This window comes from Xenopus laevis, chromosome 7L (assembly GCF_017654675.1).
Source record: "Xenopus laevis strain J_2021 chromosome 7L, Xenopus_laevis_v10.1, whole genome shotgun sequence".
NCBI classification, from domain to species: Eukaryota; Metazoa; Chordata; class Amphibia; order Anura; family Pipidae; genus Xenopus; species Xenopus laevis.
In genome coordinates this window covers 8,978,170-8,999,071 of record NC_054383.1, presented here as the reverse complement: position 1 = coordinate 8,999,071, position 20,902 = coordinate 8,978,170, and the positions used below count along the sequence as shown (strand labels likewise).

The 20,902-nt window shown below is 36.0% G+C and overlaps 1 protein-coding gene across 1 annotated transcript in view; it reads left to right on the top strand.

Annotated features, from left to right (window-relative positions):
* Positions 1-19,774, top strand: part of LOC108695740 (protocadherin-15-like) — a 555,442-nt gene extending 535,668 nt beyond the window's left edge. The window contains exons 34-38 of the mRNA XM_041570198.1: positions 4,838-4,859; positions 7,344-7,382; positions 9,564-9,637; positions 10,812-10,947; positions 18,819-19,774. Coding sequence (XP_041426132.1) covers positions 4,838-4,859; positions 7,344-7,382; positions 9,564-9,637; positions 10,812-10,947; positions 18,819-19,367 — 820 coding nt within the window. The 3' untranslated portion in view covers positions 19,368-19,774. The remainder of the gene's footprint in view (positions 1-4,837; positions 4,860-7,343; positions 7,383-9,563; positions 9,638-10,811; positions 10,948-18,818) is intronic.
* The last annotated feature ends 1,128 nt before the right edge of the window (positions 19,775-20,902 follow it).

Sequence of the window (20,902 nt, the reverse complement as noted above, 5' to 3'; positions counted from 1 at the left end):
ATATTTAACCCGATCTAGTAAGTATCTGCCTGGCAAGCACAGTGGTGTGCTCAGTAAACAGCAATGAGGACAGCTGCTGATTTCTTAGAAAACCTTGGAAAATGGGTTTCCGCTAAAAAATGCAGTCCTTATTACTGGAAAACCTAACAGGGGTGCAGACCAGTGAAGGTCTTTGAAAAGAGTCCAGAATGACAAGGATTTTTATTTCATGTTTTGTTAAGCTCATGATTTAAAATGTACCTCTGGTTCTTTTTTTTATATCAATAGAAACTTGAACACATTCATACCAAAGTAAGATGTAACTACTGTATGTAAATGTATTAAATAAAACAGCTGCACAATTTAGGGCAAACATCTCCTCAGGATAAAAGTAGCCATCCACCTGTACGTCTGGGCTCCTGTTCATGTAGGACAAATGTAATATATACTGGCTCTCATTTGCTATTGTGTGCAAAATAGGGTTGTAATTTAGAGTCCTAAGCAGAATCAATTTGTGAAACCCGGACCTGCAACCCGCTTGCACCTGCTTCTTGACCCGCAACACAGTCTGCAACCTGCTGACCATCAAGAAACAGGAAGTACTGTTTCTGTAAACTGGAAGTGACATCATCAGAAATTGGTGGGGCAGAAAAATGTTTAAAAAATGTGTACAGGGGTAAAACTTGCTATAGATAAGACCCACAACCCACATAACTGGCAACCCACATCTATACCCACACTTGATAATCCTACCCGCAACCCGCAGGTCACCAATTTTATAGAGGGTAACACGCCATTACCAGACTGTAAGACTCTACTGTAATGCCTATAGAATATCAACATATCTGGACCCACTGCAAATCATCCCCTGTGTACTAGTTAGCAAATCTCAACCAAATGCCTCCAAAATGTTGTCATTGGTTCAACCTGGGTGTTTTTTTTGCATCCATTACTCCCATGTGATGTTCTTTGTAACAGCATGTTGGTAAACAATACACAAAAGGAACCCTGTACAGGTATGGGGCCTGTTATCCAGAATGCTTGTGACCTTGAGTTTTCTGAATAATGGATCTTTCCATAATGTTGATCTTCATGCCTTATGTCTACAAGAAAAGCATTTAAATATTAAATGAACCCAATAGGCTGGTTTTGCCTCCAATAAGGATTAATTATATCTTAGTTGGGATCAAGTACCGGATACTGTTTTATTATTACAGAGATTTTTCTTAAATATTTTAATTATTTGGATTAAACAGAGTTTATAGGAAATAGGCATCCAGTAAATCTGAGCTTTAAGGATAATGGGTTTTCGGATAACCGACCCCATACCTGTACTTTACACCACCATGAAGCACTTTCCTTTGAACAAAGCTGTGAGTTCTTCACTTCACTTAATAACAAGAAGGCAATTTTATTTGAACAAGAGACCAGAATATGAATAGGAGAGGACCTAAATAAAAAGATGAGTAATAAAAAGTAGCGAAAACAATACATTTGTAGCTTGACAGAGCGTTTGTTTTTTAGATGGGGTCAGTGACCCCCATTTAAAATCTGGAAAGAGTTAGACTGAAAAAGGCAAATAATTGGAAAAAGGCAAATAATTAAAAAACTATTAAAAATAAATAATAAAGTCCAGTTGAAAAGTTGCTTAGAATTAGCCATTCTATAACATACTAAAAGTTAACTGAAAGGTGAACCACCCCATTAGCCATGTTTTTTTCCTTCATGATTTTTATTTGTTACGGTGGTTTGCGCTTGAAAACTCAATGAATTCAAGGTTTATTCAAGTTTTCTTTAGCCTAGAACTCTATAAATTAGAGGTAATGTTTTTTCCCCCTATTGCTTTCAATCGAGTTTTTTACATTTGGGTTTTTTCATAAATAAAAAAATATTGTGAGTTGTAAGTTTATTCGAGGTATAAAAAAAACCTCACAAACATGACCTTTGATAAATAACCCCCTCCAAAGTTCTCATGAATATTTAATGTTAAATCTCCATTGTATGCCACAGAATTATTGAGTTATTGTTGGAACAAAAGGGTTTGTAATGCATTCAAGGGGACTGTATTTTTCTCAGGCATTTCATGGCTATGGGTCTCATAAAGAAAAAGAAAAGCTGAAACATAAAAAAAAGTCTTATTATTTATGTTTTCTTTTTTTAGAGAATAAAAAAGAGACCCAGAACATGTAGTTTTATTTGACTGTGCTCTGGCTTAAGGATACAAGCACTGAACGATAAAATAAATATTGAGGGCAGATATTTTTCAAGGTAGTAATGTTTTACTGGGTTTTTGAGGTTCATATCTGCTTTATATGGTTAACTGCATTGAGTCCAGACTGGGAAATGCATGACACTGAACACATTGGGAACCATTATGCTTAAACCCTAAAGCTCCTCTCTTATTTGTATGCATGAGTTGAAATGGTGCATGTTCATCTGTAAGTGCAGCCGCAGTTCCCCACAGTCAGTAAAGGTACTTGCACCAAAATGTACTCCTTTCAATTCTGTATAGTTGTGCTCAATGTCATTCCAAGTTGAATGATGCTGCACCTATTGATACAGGGGAACACTGGAGCAGAGCTGGAACTAGGGGTATGCAGAAGAGGCAATTGCCTAAGGCACAAAGGTGGAGGGGTGCCAGTTACTTACCTCTTCTGCCACCTTCTCTTAGTTTGGGCCATTGTGTCCCCCACCTCCAGGAGCTCTTCTTATATACTACGTAACTACGTAATGGTTGGCTGTGTTGCCCGGCACTGCCCTGAAGCTACCACCACCTTCAAACCAGGTGGAAGCTCGAAGGTTCCCTCAGTGCCCTGCAGGGTTGGACTGGACGATTGGGGGCCCACCGGGTACCAAACCTCCGGGGCCCCCACAGCACATGTGATGTTTATGCGTGAACATGACGCATGCATGAACATCGGCGTTTATGCGTGGATGGCGCCAAGCCAGCCCGCAATTTGTTTTTTTTCATGGGGCCAGCTGAACGAGGAGCGGATCTGGGCCGGTCTGCCCAGTCTGACCCTGGTGCACGGTCTCAATTACAAAAAGAATAGGGTGCACGCCTCATGCCCACAAAAACTATTCAGCAAAATTGGGCAGTTTGCGATGAAGAGCACATAAAGTTGTGACTGACACATTTGTACCAAGCACACTGCATCCTTGCTATTGCAATGACACTGGAATTCTGGGTAAAACGCTGCATTGAGGTAAAAAAAAAAAAAACATGGAAATTGCACTCCAAATTGTGCTGTGCTCCCTGTAGTTGCAAACCTACTTGTGCACTAAAGAATTTACGGTCCATTGGTAGGTAAAATGTTCTTTGGTGCTTTGGTTAAAATCCGAATGGTTTGTAAAAACTTTGTAAGTTTTAGTGAAAAAAAACCTAAAATTTTTGAGATTTATTATAACCTGAGGCTGCAAAAAGTCTGAATCCAAATATCTTCAATCTGTCAAGGTCTTGTAGAAGTCAATGGCAGTGGTGCTGTTTGCAATTTGAAGATATTATTATCTGCACTGGATTTCATACGAAAATCCATACATTTTGGGGTTTTCCACCGATTTAACAAAAAAATTCAGACTTTTCGGGCATCAAATCCATAAATTTTGAATTTTTCGCACAACAATCCGAAAAAGTCATGTTTATTTTGTTTTTTTATTGATTAATAAGGGCAAATCATTGATTCTAGTTTGGTCAGATATTTTTTATTTAAAATATCAGAAAAATTTGGATTTTGATAAATAACCCTTTTAGTTTCAAGCATATATAAATATATACTCGATGAATAGATACTTGATTTGGCTAAAATAGGCACATGTACTTAAACCTCCGAAAAATACAGGAAATATCTTTTTTATGTCGTTTTCAAAATATTTGCAGTTTTTTAACTACTCATATAATGAATTTGAAACAACAGTGCCACCATTTTTCAACTGCCTACAGTCAAGAGCTTTTATTTTGTCAGGAAATTCATTTTAAAGGGATACTGTCATGGGGAAAAAAAAATTCAAATTGAATCAGTTAATAGTGCTGCTCCAGCAGAATTCTGCACTGAAATCCATTTCTCAAAAGAGCAAACAGATTTTTTTATATTCAATTTTGAAATCTGACATGGGGCTAGACATTTTGTCAATTTCCCAGCTACCCCTGTCATGTGACTTGTGCCTGCTCTTTAGGAGAGAAATGCTTTCAGGCAGGCTGTTGTTTTTCCTTCTCAATGTAACTGAATGTGTCTCAGTGGGACATGGGTTTTTACTATTGAGTGTTGTTCTTAGATCTACCAGGCAGCTGTTATCTTGTGTTAGGGAGCTGCTATCTGGTTACCTTCCCATTGTTCTTTTGTTTGGCTACTGGGGGGGGGGAGGGGGTGATATCACTCCAACTTGCAGTACAGCAGTAAAGAGTGATTGAAGTTTATCAGAGCACAAGTCACATGACTTGGGGCAGCTGGGAAATTGACAATATGTCTAGCCCCATGTCAGATTTCAAAATTGAATATAAAAAAATCTGATTGCTCTTTTGAGAAATGGATTTCAGTGCAGAATTCTGCTGGAAAACTGATTCATTTTGAAAAAAAAAATTTTCCCATGACAATATCCCTTTAAGATGACTATACTGAGATGGCCAAAATGACCAGCAGGTGGCTCCAAATTCATTATATTAGTTTAAAAACATTAACATCTTGAAAACTAAGGTAAAAAAATATATTTTTTAATTAATTATTAATGTAAAATATAAAAGCAATTAAATCAAAATTCAAATTACATTTGTTTTAAGATTTCCTATATATATATATATATATATATATAGTATCAAAAAAAGCATATTATAAATATATTCTTCCATTTTTTTTTATTATAGGCGTGGATATGCTCATCAGGAGGTAAGATATCTGTATTTCTATTAAAAGGATTTCAGATAAAGATCTACTACTTGTTATTGTTTTGTTGTAATCTTACTAAAATTCTTAGCATTACCAGTAGTTCTAATTTAACTATTGGAGTAATGGTGCAGCAGCAACTAGCTAGTTTTAATCAGTTTGTGACAGCAGAAATGCTGTATTCTAGAAATCCATACATTATATGGCAAACATAACATTATTTGTCAATATGAAGAAGAAAGTCATTGAAGGCTATTTGAAAACATTGCTTTGTAGTAAACACCATCACTCAGCGACTACAGAGCAATTTAACTGACACCCTGTTATACAAATTCACTGACCATTTGATACGTGTAGTCATGAAGGGAACAGCCCTAGAGATAGGAAGATGTACATTTGTTATCATTGTGCTGAAATGGTACATAAGGCAAAGCTGATCTGTGCGATATTCAGCCATCATCGAAATGCTGTTTCCTCTTACCTGTCTCATTAAAGTCCCTGCATCAGCATAATCGAGTTTATCTCTGTGTAGCTGTGTTCAAAGACATAATCAGTAAGGAACAATTCATATATAGCGGTGGTAATTATTTGACCTGCTTCTACAGAATCAGCAAGAGGGAATGTAATTTAAATATAGCTTTCACAGTTTATATTATTAAATAAAATAGAGAAGAAAATTGTCCACCAAACTCTCAATCTAATATCTATCATCTATCTCTCAATATGTCTATCTATCTGCATCTGCATCATCATAATCAATCATTCTATCTATTTCTCTCTCTCAATATATCTAGCTTCATCATTATCATTCTATCTATCTCTCAGTCTAACATCACATTCGGTCGGATCATAGCTATCATCTATATATCTATTTACCTATCTCTCAATATTTCAGCTATCACTCAGTCTAATATTGCATTGTATCTCTATCTATCTCTCAATTCAATATCTATCTATCATCTATCTATCTAAATAGTTACATCGTTAAATATGCGTTGAAAAAAGTCCATCAAGTTCAACCCCTCCAAATGAAAACCCAGCATCCATACACACACCCCTCCCTACTTTTAATTAAATTCTATATACCCATATCTATACTAACTATAGAATTTAGTATGACAATAGCCTTTGATATTATGTCTGTCCAAAAAAAATCATCCAAGCCATTCTTATAGTCATTAACTGAATCAGCATCACAACATCACCCGGCAGTGCATTCCCCAACCTCACTGTCCTGACTGTGATGAACCCCCTACGTTGCTTCAAATGAAAGTTCTTTTCTTCTAGTCTGAAGGGGAGGCCTCTGGTACGTGATTCTCTTTATGGGTAAAAAGGTCCCCTGCTATTTGTCTATAATGTCCTCTAATGTACTTGTAAAGTGTAATCATGTCCCTCGCAAGCGCCTTTTTTCCAGAGAAAACAACCCCAACCTTGACAGTCTACCCTCATAATTTAATTTTTCCCTCCCTCCAACCAATTTATTTGCACTTAGTCTCTGCACTCTCTCCAGCTCATTTATATCCGTCTTAAGGACTGGAGTCCAAAATTGCCCCCCATACTCCAGATGAGGCCTCACCAGGGACCTATAAAGAGACATAATTATGTTTTCATCCCTTGAGTTAATGCCCTTTTTTATACAAAACTTTATTTGCTTTAGTAGCCACAGAATGACACTGCCCAGAATTAGACAACTTGTTATCTACAAAAAACCCTAGATCCTTCTCATTTAAGGAAACTCCCAACACACTGCCATTTAGTGTATAACTTGATTTTATATTATTTTTTGCCAAAGTACATAACCTGCATTTATCAACATTGAACCTCATTTTCCAGTTTGCTGCCCAGTTTTCCAGTTTAGACAAATCACTGTGCAAAGTGGCAGCATCCTGCATGGAACCTATAGTTCTGCACAATTTAGTCTCATCTGCAAAAATAGAAACAGTATTTTCAATGCCCACCTCCAGGTCATTAATAAACAAGTTGAAAAGCAAGGGACCTAGTACAGAGCCCTGCGGTACTCCACTAACAACACTGGTCCAATTAGAAAATGTTTCATTTACCACACTTTGTAGTATATCTTTCTCTTTTTATCTATCACTCAATATGATATCATCTATCATTCTATCTATCTCTCAGTCTAATCTATCTATCTATTTATCTATCTATCATCTATCTATCTATCTATCATCATAGATCATCTTTCTCTATATATCACCTATAGACATTAAAGGCTGTTATCAAATATGTGTTTTTGAGCATTACAGTATAGAGACCACAATGCAGTGAATGAAAGAAGTCAGTTTAGGAATATCCAATGTATTAAACAAAATGTTTTTATGAACAGGGAACAAGGACTTTTTTGAGTTAATGTTCTACAATTTCTACTTGCAAGTATTTCATCCTGCTATCTTCTCTCTCTCTCTCTCCTTTCTCTTTTCTCTTTCTCACACCTCCTCTCTGTCTCTCTGTTTCTCTCACTGACAACAGCAACAACAATTACTGAGACCTTCTCTTCTAAAACCTGAGGTATCCTCTTTTACATCACTTATTTTTCTGCTGATGTGAATACTAACCTTGTGCATACTGGTCACATACCAAATCCAAGATAAGTGCTTGATTAGTACATATCAACAGTCCATTTGGATATTTAATATAAAGTAAAAATAAAAGTTGAGATGTTTAATCTTTAAATAACATAAAATTGATGAATAATAATAACTCTTAGCATGCCACATTAATGTATGGGGTATTTAGACCCTTGTGGATACAAGTGAAATATATTCTATTAAAGATTTATTTTAATAATATTTATTTTCCTTTGTCTGAAGAACACAGACATGGGTTCTTTGGTATAAAAGCATTTCTTTAAGAGATAGGATAAAAAAAGATAAAAAAGAACAATGTTTGTCAATAGTGCCCCTAATTGGGTCTTTCACATGCAAACCTGTTAAAGGGGTTGACGTAGAGAGTGATATTCTGAGACAATTTGCAATTGGTTTTCATTTTTTATTATTTGTGGTTTTAGAGTTATTTAACTTTTTATTCAGCAGCTCTCCAGTTTGCAATTTCAGCAACTTGGTTTCTAGACTACAATTCGGCTGTACTAGAAAATCATTTTAAGGGAATTCTTCAGTATGAAAATAAAAACTGGCTAAATAGATAGGCTGTGCAAAATAAAAAATGTTTCTAATATAGTTAGTTAGCCAAAAATGTAATGTATAAAGGCTGGAGTGACTGGATGTGTAACATAATAACCAGAACACTACTTCCTGCTTTTCAGCTCTCTTGGTTTCCACTGATTGGTTACCAGGCAGTAACCAATCATTGACTTGGGAGGTCACATGGGTCATAACTGTTGTGAATCTGAGCTGAATGCCGAGGATCAATTGCAAACTCATTGAACAGTTATGTCCCATGTGACCCCCCTTCAAGTCACTGACTAACTCTGAGTTAGAGAGCTGAAAAGCAGGAAGTGTTGTGTTCTGTTCTGTTATGTGAGACATCCAGTCACTTCAGCCTTTTTTTTTTTTTTTTACATTTTTGGCTAACTAACTATATTAGAAACATTTATTATTCTGCACAGTCTATCTATTTAGCCAGTTTTTATTTTTACACTGAACATTAAACCCAATAGGCTGGTTTTGCTTCCAATAAGGATTAATTATATCTTAGTTGGGATCAAGTACAAGCTACTGTTTTATTATTACAGAGAAAAAGGAAATAATCTTTGAAAATGTGGATTATTTGGATAAAATGGAGTCTATGGCAGATGGACATCCCGTAATTCTGAACTTTCTGGATCCTATACCTGTAATAGTAATGAATAATATGGACTCTTCTAACTACAAAGATAACTATGTTTGTTGTCCTTCGCTCTAGTTGCATTGTAACTCTGTGGGGTCAATTTTCCATTTGGGGCTAAACATTTGGCCGCCCCCACCCTAGTTCATAACAAGGTTACAATTATAATAAGCACATCCGTGTGTAGTACATGAATATCTTCACAAATATAATACAATTATATCGTTAGCAAATAAGGTTTACACCCATTTCTCTATTTGACTTTCAAGCTAGGTTTCTTGGTAGGAGCACAAATCTCAAACCAAATGGTCTCCAGTTTGTCCCACAGTTCGCTTTTGGCACCTCCTCATTGCCTGCTATTTTCTTCCAAGGATTTCCTTTATTTTAAGCGCTAGATTTTCTTTAAGGAATGTTTTTAATATTGCACCAGTATCCAAGATTCAGAACAAATCATATTGATTTGCTTCACAAAGATAAGCTTTATGTATTGATTTTACAATGATATACTGGAAAAGGATATAGTATGCAGAACTATTACATCTCCAGCACAGGAAGACTTAAATAACACAGACAAATGGAATTTTGTAAACCTTAATCCATTATAAGTACATGCAACATAAATCACCATGCAAATGAATTGCTAGAATTTGTGGTTGATCTCAAAGGAATATTTTGAAATTGTGGTACTGTATAGTAGCTGCTGCACAATCAATTTCAAAATGATTCATGACCACTTTTCTCAGATTTTCTCTAAAAAAAACAAGGATACCTAGACAAGTTTACAAGGGCACATTGGTACAACAAAGATGGCACCAAAGACGCCCTTTGGTTAATTTTTCTATGTTTCATTTGCAAATCTTTATGCAATGGTTTATGATATTGTAATGTTGTTTTCTTCCCCAAAAGGAACTGTCTATGGAGTCAGGAATTGATCCTGGTCAAGAATATTATGGACAAGACTACTACAGCTATGAACATGGGTATGTCATGTAAAATGTATTCATGGCCTGTACTGTTCACTAGAAATGGCATATGTTTGGCACTCTTTTGACAATTCCTAGAATTCATTTGAAGTTTTTGATTTTTCTTTGATTGTTTAAAAGTCAAGTTAGTGTTTTTGCACTTTTGTCTGGGATCGAAGTAAAGGCCCCAGAGTAAGTATGAAATCTCATAAACCAGTTCACATGATGGTCAACGGTTAGGGGCCTACAGTATTTACTAACATTCCAATTTTTATTCTTTTCATGAAACATTTTATTTCTCTAAAACATGTTTCTAAAAGTCAAAAAATTTGAGGTTTTTAAAATTGCAATGGGAGCTGCCCTGATCATATTGAACCTGTTTTTTGCCATTCAGACTTTTAGAGCTTTTCTGGTAGGGATGTAGCGAACCGCCGCCAATGTGTTCGCGAACGCCGTTCGCGAACACCGGCAAAAAAAGCGAACAGTTCGCGAACTTCGAACGCTCGATAAAATCGTTCGATCGAACGATCGAAGGATTTTATTCGTTCGATCGAAGGATTTTCGTTCGAATCGAACGATCGAAGCTATTCGATCGAATGATTTCATTCAATCGAATGCTTATAATCGTTCGAACGAATGGAAATCGTTCGATTTTAGCGATCGAATGGTCGAATGGTCGAATGGTTGAACGAAATTTTACTTCGAATCGAACGCGAACACCAATTGGCGAACGTCGCGCGACATTCGCGAACATTCGGCGGACGCGAACAGTCGAAGTTCGCGCGAACAAGTTCGCCGCAGAACAGTTCGCTACATCCCTATTTTCTGGTTTTTTTCGATAGTAATTGTCTGAAAAACTTGAATTTTTAGAGGTTTTAGAGGTTTTCATATTTTTATTTAGATCCTACATCTTTTTTTTTTCATTTGTGTTTTTTATATTTGGATCTTTTAATAAATAACATATCATTTGTGGTTTCTAAAACAACTCAAATGCGAATGTTGAAAAACTGACTTCCCCATGTCTGGTCCACAAAAGTATACATCTAGATAAGACCTCTCTGACATATGTTGAAATTGACATTATGAGAGTGCTGCCAATTTGATATTCTTGCTATAAACACAAGTAATACAGTATAATCCTCTAAGAGCCATGCCACACACTTGCAGATTTAGATTATACCTTTCACTGCAGGTATGAACTGCCACAGTATGGAAGTCGTCGCAGATTACTGTCACCAGCTGGAATGTATGAAGACTATGGGGAAGTGGTCATGGAGAATGATGGAGGGTATTACTACAGCCCCCATGGGCCTGGAACAGATGGTGATGTAAGTAGCACTGTTATGCATCCTGATAAACACAAGCCATAATGAATACACATTTCTTGGGATATGCATTTGCATTTGCTTTATATTTAAGAAGAACAGTGCCTAAACTGATATTTCTAAACCCACTTCAACTGATGATATGGTTTGTACCATAATGTTTTGATATAGCTAAGTATTATTTCTTTATTCTCCATTGTATGTAAATATCCACTGAATGGCCATTCCTTAGTTTGTGAATTCAATTTCATCTCTAAATAGAAGAAATCTATTTCACAGTTTATATATCAAAGAACACTCTAGAATGTGCTCAGTTTTGGTTAGAAATGGACATTAGCTGTTCTGGCCTATCTCTATTAGTTGTACCACAATATTTAATTAAAACCCTGATCACTAATCTGCAACCTATGCTTGCTTGAGATTAAAGAGTCCTAAGGATGGCTGATAAATAAGGAGAGTTTTTTTCTAGTTTGAGGCAATGGCTGCTTAAAACTGACTAAAACTGCAAGAAAAGCCAGTAACATATCCTGTATAGTTATATAGGTAAAGGCAACAGGAAAACAATTATACATGCAAATATAAAGAGAAGATTAAAAAGTAAGTCACTTTGGCCCTTTAAGCCTGTCATAATGCATGTATTATTAGATTAGACTTTCTGTGAGACTTTGTTGATTTATTTTACTAAACAAGATTATTTCCATAATTTCAGAGAAGAATTCCAGCCCAGGTATCTTCCAGGAAAGGGAGAGGACAGGGTCCTCCCATGGTTAGAGGTATAACAGGCCGACCTGGATCACCTAGAGCTAGTGTGCAAAGTGTAGTTAGGGCCAGTCAGGGGAAGAAAAAGCTCAAAGCAGTTATGCAACTAAGCCGACTGGCAGTCATTGCTCAAAAGTCTTCTGAGCATGCAGATGGTTTGCATCATCCTCCATGGAAAAAAGCAAGAATATTTCCAATGATCCTTAAAAAGGTAAAAAGCAGTGGGAAAGAATATGCAAAATTGGTCTCTGCACGTCAAACTGTTGGTGAGGATAGCGTGGTTATTAAAGGAAGTTATTTCCAAAAGTCAGCTGATGGACCTGCTGCAGTAAGAAAGTTTGACCGTGCCATCAAACAGATCACTGTTGCCAGAAAACTTCAAGGAGGCAGAAGATGACAGAGCTCCTCTGCCAAAACATCTATAGCTGAAAGTGAACAAGATGAAGATGAATCTGATGTAAGTGAGAAAGTGAATCTGAAGGAAGTGAAGGTTCAGAGGAGGAGGAGGAGAAGGAGAAGGTATCAACATTTTCAGATGAAAAAGGCAGTAGTGCTCCTTCTCAAGCAGAAGATTATTTGAAAGTTACCATGGATCAGGATGAAGCTAATGAAAGTACTGTAGACTCAGATGAAGAAAGGGATGAAATTGATGAATCAGAGGAAGAAACTCAGTTCACTTCATAGTCTGTTGATAGTAAACCGGATGAAACAGAAGATGAGTTCTGAAGATGAAGACACTAAAATGTCAGAAATATCTCACTCCCAAGGAGGTGCTTCTGATTCAGAGGCAGAAGATTCAGAAGCAAAAACATTCAAGAGAAGTTCTGAGAGAGAGTCTGCAAGTAGCAGGCATGCTAGTGAAATTTCAAGTGTGTTTAGTGGAAAAAGTGGTGAGGTGAGTAGAGAATCATCTAGAGCAAGTGATAGAAGCAGTCCAAAATCTAGCTACAGGTCCAAGCAATCAGCTGTAAAATAAAAAGTACTATAGAAGAAGGCTCAGAAGATGAATCACAATCAGAGCCAGAAGAAGAAGAAGAAGAGGAAGAGGAGGATAAAAGTAAAGCAAGCGACACTGAGAGCCAAAGAGAAACAGATGACAACATAAGTGGTACTTCTGCCTCAAGAAAATCTGTGGATAGTCAAGTGAGTCAAAGTAATGCGAAAGCAATGATGATGATAGTGATAAAGATGAAGAAGAAGATTAAAAAGAAAATAATGATGATCACTCTACAGTTAGCCGTGAAGCCAATAGCACTACTAAACAAAGTGCTAGCATTTCACCCATTCAAGAAGAAGACAATGTATCAGAAGCCTCTCTGGAATCTGATGCACATAATTCCAGTAGCAGCATAAAAAAAACTGTCCTCTAACCAATCAGATGCTCACGACACTGGACGTGGTCAGACTCAGAACCAACTGGTGACTCCACTTCATTCTGAAAATGTTGGGAAGGTAGATAAACTGCATTGAGGAGTGGTTTTGTTTGTGGTGCACTCTGTGTGATCTTATCTACAATCTTGCTTTCTTTGATATTTTCATTGATAACTATTTTCCTGATTTCCAGGTTATCTTCATTTTAATGAGGTTTGATGGGGTATAATCATACAGGTTTTTTCCCCTTTGTGTAAACAATTTAGAAGTGGGTGAGGTTAGAAACATCACATAGTCACACCACTAGAAGGTTCACATGTAGCTAATAAAAGCACTAGAACATTCATAGTTCAGCTTAATTAGGTCAAAAACAAAAGGACCTCAAGGTAAAGGTGCAAAGCTCCCCATGAAATTCAAACATCCGACTATTGATCTATGATCACCTTAACAATAATTATTCCAGGGTTATTGCCCACCCTAATATATTATATTTAGTTATTTACAAGTTCACTCCAAATCAAGCTCATTGGTACCAATACCCTCATTTACCATTGCCAGGCTGAAGCACAATGCATGCTCAATGGAGCAAAACTGGCACAAGGCACAGAGTACAGTTCTATGTGCATAAGGGGCCCTGTAGGAAGGTTGAGTTCAGTGGTGCCTAAGCCGACAGTTGCATACTATCCCTTTTTCTCCCTGTAAGATGCCCTTTAAAAAGTTGTACTGTATGTGGTAACCATGTACAATGCCTAGTAGCATAAATATAACTGAATGTACCAGAGAGCTTAGTCAGTGCAAAAAAGTGCTGACATTATTGAGAGATATAGCACTATGTATTGGACCACCATAGGAAGAAGAACCCTTGAGGCCTGAAACATGTAGAGCTGTGTATCCCTTCAGCTGAACCAGTTCTTCTCAAATACATTTTTCCTGAACAAAGCTGTACATTGAGAATATTAAGATTAACAATTCTCTGTGTATTGCATTTCTGCATAGCATGCTTCCCATTGGGCAGGTTAAAAGAGGAGTAAACCCAAACATTATATTTTCCAAATGAAAAGAATGTTTAATTCTAAGCTAGTTTCCCATATACATTAAATACAAATATTTAATGGTTTTATGTATAAATGTATCTGCTTCTGAAAGCATTATATACCCGTGGCTTGTTTTTCTCTGCACTGCTGTTCCTGACAGCATATACAGTGTTACAGTAGTTGCTCCTCCAGCCAAGGCTCCACTTACCACCGAACAGCAGAATAATGCACTATATGACCAGAGCTGCATTGTATATGCTACTGTAAAAAGAAAACCATTTCACAAGCTTTAAATTTGTGTTCCCCTTAAATATTGTTGGTTTGCTAAGATTGGGTATATGGTGACACCTACTGGGATAGTGGAGAGCAACAGCAAGCAAATTTAAAATACAGATATCGGTAGCTAGCGTCTGAGCACAATCTTGCTCGGGTGCTGAAGGACAGATTTACATCCACTTTTGCTAATCACTTATAATGATCATATGGGGACTGTTTAATTAAGACTGAAAAGAGGTGTTATATTCTGATTTCTTGAGATACATCTGGAGCCCTGTAGTTAATGAATGCCTAAGGTAAGAGTTAAGCATTCCACCATGTTCTGCATATTTTCCATAGTTAGGCTACAAAAGCCACAAACATCACAAGGATGCAGAGCACAAACTGGGTTTAGTGTGTAACCGGTGCTAATGGGAGCCGTTTTGCTCCACTTGGTATCCATAGCATCTGGTAATGGTAAATACACCATTTCTTTGTGAAACAGATTTAATAAACATCCACTAGATTGTACTGGACTTTAATACTGTCTCATGCCTGTCTATCCTACATTATTATTTTTCAGGGTTAGCCAGTTCTTGCCCTGTAGTTAATTTAGACTCTTTCTTAGTAGCAACCAACAAGTCAATTCGCCTCCATCACTGTTTCCTGGAAACTGGAGGAAAGGCTTTTGGGAAAGTTTTAAATATACTAAAAAACATAAAGCACGCCTTCCTCAGTGAATGTGCAGTATAATTTAGTATAATGTGCAGTATTTAGAAATGTGGTGATATTGGGAATCATATACTAACAATGAACTAAATTTCCCATTGAATTCATCAATAGAAACGAATCAGCGAGCTGGCTGTGTTCAGTGTAGTGTTGGTAGAACAATAAAAGCAAATCGCTGATTGGTTGCTAATGATTACTGCTATGGGTACATTTTCAAAATGTTGATACAAGCCCCATTGTGTTTGACAGTCTAGGGTAGTGATCCACAACCAGTGACTCATGAGCAACATGTTGCCCACCAACCCCTTGGATGTCTCTCCCAGTGGCCTCAAAGCAGGTGCTTAATTTTGAATTCTGGCCTGGAGGCAATTTTTGGTTGAATAAAAACCAGGTGTTCTGCCAAACAGAGCCTCCTTTAGGCTGCCAATCCAAGGAATGTTTGTAATGTTGCTCCCCAACTCTTTTGTGTCTCATGGGTAAAAAAGGTGAAGATCCCTGGTCTAGGGTTAAAAATCATCCATGACCATTACTACAGGTATGGTATATTTTATCAGGAATGCTTTGGACCTGAGGTTTTCCAAATAAAAGGAACTGGTGTTGGTGCTGTCCTCAAACAAAACAAATGCACTATGGGAAATTGTTAGTTTTCAGAAAACTCTAGATAAGAAGTTTCCAGGTACAACATTCGTTCTGTATTTCTAATTCTGCTTAGACATCTTGCTTCTACTCAATACAACTTGGCTTTGCTGCCATACCAGAACATTCTGTAAGCCTCTCTATGTTGCTTGAGAGTGATGTGATGCTATAATCCTGTGTTCTTTGTCTTCTGGGTGAGATCTACTAATTGGTCTACTATTCTTCACCATGAGTAGAGGTGGTCCTGGTGATTTAGGTGCCTACAGATGTCAAATTGTTCAATTGTAGGTTATGACAGATGAGTGTGCCATAACCTGACACTTAAACATTTCTTAGTGCCAGAAGTTGTTTATTCATCCTATCATTATTAGTTATTTTATTAGGCACAGTGGACCTAGACGTATATGACACTACAAGACAGTCCAAACACACAGTACAAGGGTAATAGTACATTACATTACAGTGTTTTTTACTTGAGCTTTTTGTGATTGCAGAAAATTGTCAGCATTGTACTCATTTTGGATGTAAATCATCCTTGTAATTCCCTGATCAGTATCTTTAAATTAATACTTGTCTGCAAGTCAAATAGCTGCTCTTCTCAAATATTTAATAAAGTCTTTTTATATTAGATTTACACAAAAAAATCTGCTTGCTTTTCAAAAAAAAAAATTCACTGATCTGTCAACAGAGACGTTTCAGCGCCAAATTAATTTACTATAATCATTGAAATATTTAAACATGGTAAACTAAATTGAGTTTAAATTAAAAGCATGTATCTGTCAGTGTAATAGTTTCAAAACATAATTTTACAGACACAATCATTCATCAGCCCGAGCGCAAGAACGCAACGCAGTGCCCTCAGCGTTTAATTTGATATTAATATTAAAGGTGTTGGAAACATTGTTAACAACAGGCCTTCAAGAATGATGTAACCTCTTTGGTTTAGTTTTAGAGTCATTATGCAAAGTGTAGGAAATGAATCATTTTAATTATATATATTGCAGATATTACTCTGATTGCTGATTTAATAATGACATCCTGCAAACAACTCATCAAAATTCCAGCGTCTGAAATTATAAGAAAAAAAAAAGAAAAAGAAAGAAAAAAAAATTAAGTGAACAGTAAATTCCCAGCCCTTCAACTGACTAAAAGTTTAACATCCAAACTGTTTTATTTTTGAAGGTATTTTTGGAGACTTACTCATCATGCTTAAACAAAATCAAACAAGCAAAACAAGAACCCATCAATGATTTACTCATGACATTATCAAGAATTTCCCTTATGATAGTAACCTCAAACTGGCCACAAAAATTGGGAGGTTCAACAAGGTTAGAAAGCACACACCCAAATATCCACTAGTGAGGTGCTAAGCCAAGGGAGGCCACTCATAAATGACTCCAAAGACAATAATGTAACATAGAAAAAGAAGATTGAATTACTATACAATAATGTATTTAAATCAAAATAGCATAATGAAATAACACGTTTCAAACACAAAGTGGCCTTTATCAGTGGAATATAATACACAAAAGGCAAAAATGTCAGAAAGAAACTTGACAACCTTTTTTAAATTTTTTGCCTTTTTTGAGTATTATTTTGCCCTGATGAAGACCACTTTGTGGTCAAAAAGCATAGGCCTTATTTCATTATGATATTATGATTTAGATACATTTTTGTATACTGATTCAGTGCACTGATGCAATCTTCTTTTGCTTTTTTACAAAAATATGGAGATCCATATATTTAACCCTAATGAGCAGACCAATGGTCAGTTGATGCCATACTAGACAAGAGTTTGTATAATAGGACAGGAATTCAAAACTTGGTCTGGTTTGACTAGATCACAAAGGTTAACCATGCAGTTTCAGCATATGCAAATAAGGATGGTGTCTTAAGGGCAGATTAATCAAAGGTCGAATGAAAAAAATTAGAATTTCGAGTTATTTTTGTGTACCTCGACTAGGGAATAGTCCAAATTGGATTCAAATTTGCAAAAAATTGTCTCTGTCTGTCTCTTTAAATTCCCATCTAAAACCTGCCGAATTGCAGTTTTAGCTTACGGGGGACCTCCTAGAACCTATTTGGAGTCAATTGGAGGACTTTGAAAAATCAAAGTTTTTTTGGGAAAAACTACAAATTGAATTCCATAAAAAATGCGCTATTAATTTGATTCGCATGATTCTAATATGGTCTTTTTTGATAAAAAAAGTGGTGCTTCTGAAGCAAAAACACCAGTTTTACCAGTACAGGGCAATAGTACATTATATTGCAATTCCATTAAAAAACTTAAATTTTTTGGTGTTCCTGTTCCTTTGAGGTGCTTTTACTTACATTGCTATGAGAAGAGCAGGGAATTCTCCAAATCTGATTTAGGTTTAAAAAGAAATATCTACAGAGACAGAGCAGGAAAGAATGTTGATCATATGTAAATATGGGACACTAATGAGGAAAATTCAGTACCCTGAGTTGATAAAGCTGATCGTATAATTTATAGTGAAGTCTGAGTTATGGCAAACAAGCAAGAATGGTAAAAGAAGGGTGACAAGTGCTGCATACATTATGCACTGCAGAGAAGGTCATTGTAGAAACTACAAAAATCATTAACTAATTAAATTTGAAATTTGTTTCTAGATTCAGTTCCACATTTCCCCACAGACCTTAATGGAGTTTTTCTCATCTAATTGAATCTGACCCAATATTCTCTTTTGTCAAAATAAACCAAGCATTTCAAATTCAAATGAGGTGAAGGGACACATTAACATTCATCCCAAGTGAGGACCACAACTGTTCTAACTGTTCTTTACTGCTTTCTTTAGAGTTTTGTAATGTATATTTACTTTCAGTTCTAAATAAATACAACTGTTAACTTTATCAGGATTGATAGCTTGATTAGTACATAAAATGAAAAACAGAACAAATGATGCAGAATGAAGTCCACATTTAAGAGAGCGGATTTAAGTGAAGATCAGAGACAAAGTTATAGGGGGTGGGCTGCATAAAAACCCTGCACACCATGGAAAATTTTGAAATCAATGGTATCACTACTTTAACACTTTTTTTTCCTACTCTTCTTTTTTCTCCATAAAACAGATTGCCAAGAATAAAAGAATAAAATTAGTTGTTGATCGGGAATATGAAACCAGTTCAACTGGGGAGGAAAGTGGCCCTGAATCTCAGAAGAACCGACTCAGTCACCCAAACATTCAAAACAACGTCAATGGAAATATCTACATTGCCCAAAATGGGTCTGTGATTAGAACCAGGCGTTCTTGCCTCACCAACAATTTAAAATTATCTTCGCCTTTGAGACTAGGAAAGCAATTCAAGAAATTGGACAAGTTGGGAGTGACTCATGAGGAAAATATTCAGTTGAACACTTTGTCTAAAGGGGCCTCTATAAAACTAAACTCCATACCTTCTTGTATATCTCTGGCCTCTAACAATGCCATGGCCAAACACATAACATTCAAGCCAGGGGAACATATATTGAAAAGCACAGAAGAACAAGAGTCTGTTGTTGATAATAATGAGGACATCAAAGAACCAATAGAACTGCACAGTGATCAAACACAATCAGATGAAGAAGAGCTATGGATGGGGCCTTGGAACAATCTTCACATACCAATGACAAAACTATGACCTTTTTTTAAACACTGATTCAGTTTCTTAAAGACTGCACTTTCTATGATCACAATTGAAAATAATATATAATTCTATTGTGCACATTTTACTTTATTTCATTTACAAGTAACACAAATTGCACTCAATTTTTTATGTTTAATTACTCTTTCCCATGACTTTTTTGACTGGTTAATCATTGGGTGCCAGTGTGATCCCACATATGTTAAATAATGATACTCACTGGGCCATAATGGTTTAATTTACTGCATAAATTAACACTAAAATGTATAATTGTTTCTTTCTTAAAATATTTTGTTAAAACAGCAACATTTTATCAATTTTAAATAATTTTCCAAAACTCTGTATCTCCTGTCTAACACACTGTACATGTGTTTTTACTGTGCACAGTAAATTGAAAGAACGAATTTCTCTTTGTTTGTTACTTTTGGTTGGTGGCTTCTCTCATGGAAAAAGAAAAAGTGTGAGAGAGAGAAAAATGGTAAGACCATGTCCAAATTATGGAGCTGGTTTATTAAAATTTGAGGTTGCATTTTTGGCTTGATTCTATAAAACTGTGGCAAAAAAATGTCCAAGATCACACAAAAAAACTCAACAACACAAATGGAAAACTTCTAAATCCTGCTAAGATTCCATTGGGAAGTATATCTTCAGCATTTGACAAAGTTGATATTGGAGATTTTTTCCAAGATTTTTTCAAGACAGTTGATATTTTATAGCTTCAAAAAAATCAAATATTTGTTTAATCACAATCCAGAAGTCACAGCAAAAACACACAATTGTGCTTCTCCTACTCTGTGATCCAATTTGGTATCATTTGCTTTTTTTACATGCAATATTACATTTTAATAAATTAGCCTCTGGGAGGCTTTTTCCCTCAAATGCTAGCTTATTTTAGAAAAAACTGTATAGTAACATTCAGGTTTTGTCAGAAAAAGAAACTTGCATACCAGCAAGATTCACATTGTTCCATTCATTTTCAGTAAGACTGGAAATCTTCTATGTTTTTATATACTTGGAAAATAAATAAAGGTAAAGAAAGCTGTTAGAGATTATTCCCATTACCTTCTATAGAACATTGCCAATTTTTACTTGCTGGTGACGTCACACTTTTTTATACTCAACCAATCCAGATTATTTGAAGTTTCAGAAAATACTTGAGCTAGTATTCAAATTCTCGTTTATTAGTTAATCAAATCAAACCTAATGATAAATAACCCCCTAAGTGTCCTAACAAATCTAGTGGCTGGGTATACTAGACTCTACATTTTTAAAGATAATTGATGAAAAACACGTCATGCAATTTTTTCCATGTTTTATTTCAATGTGGTATTTTTAAATTTTCTGTCTTACTGGTATAGCTAACATGGCTTTTAAGATTTATTGAGTTAGCATTTAATAGTGCTATCATCCATTAATCAAGGTGGTAAGGCCTAGTCAATTTATATTGGCCACACTTGCTGAAGAGACAAAAACCTCGCAGATGACCAGCTAGATATTATAGCCAGTTGATCCTAAACCTGGATCACAAAATT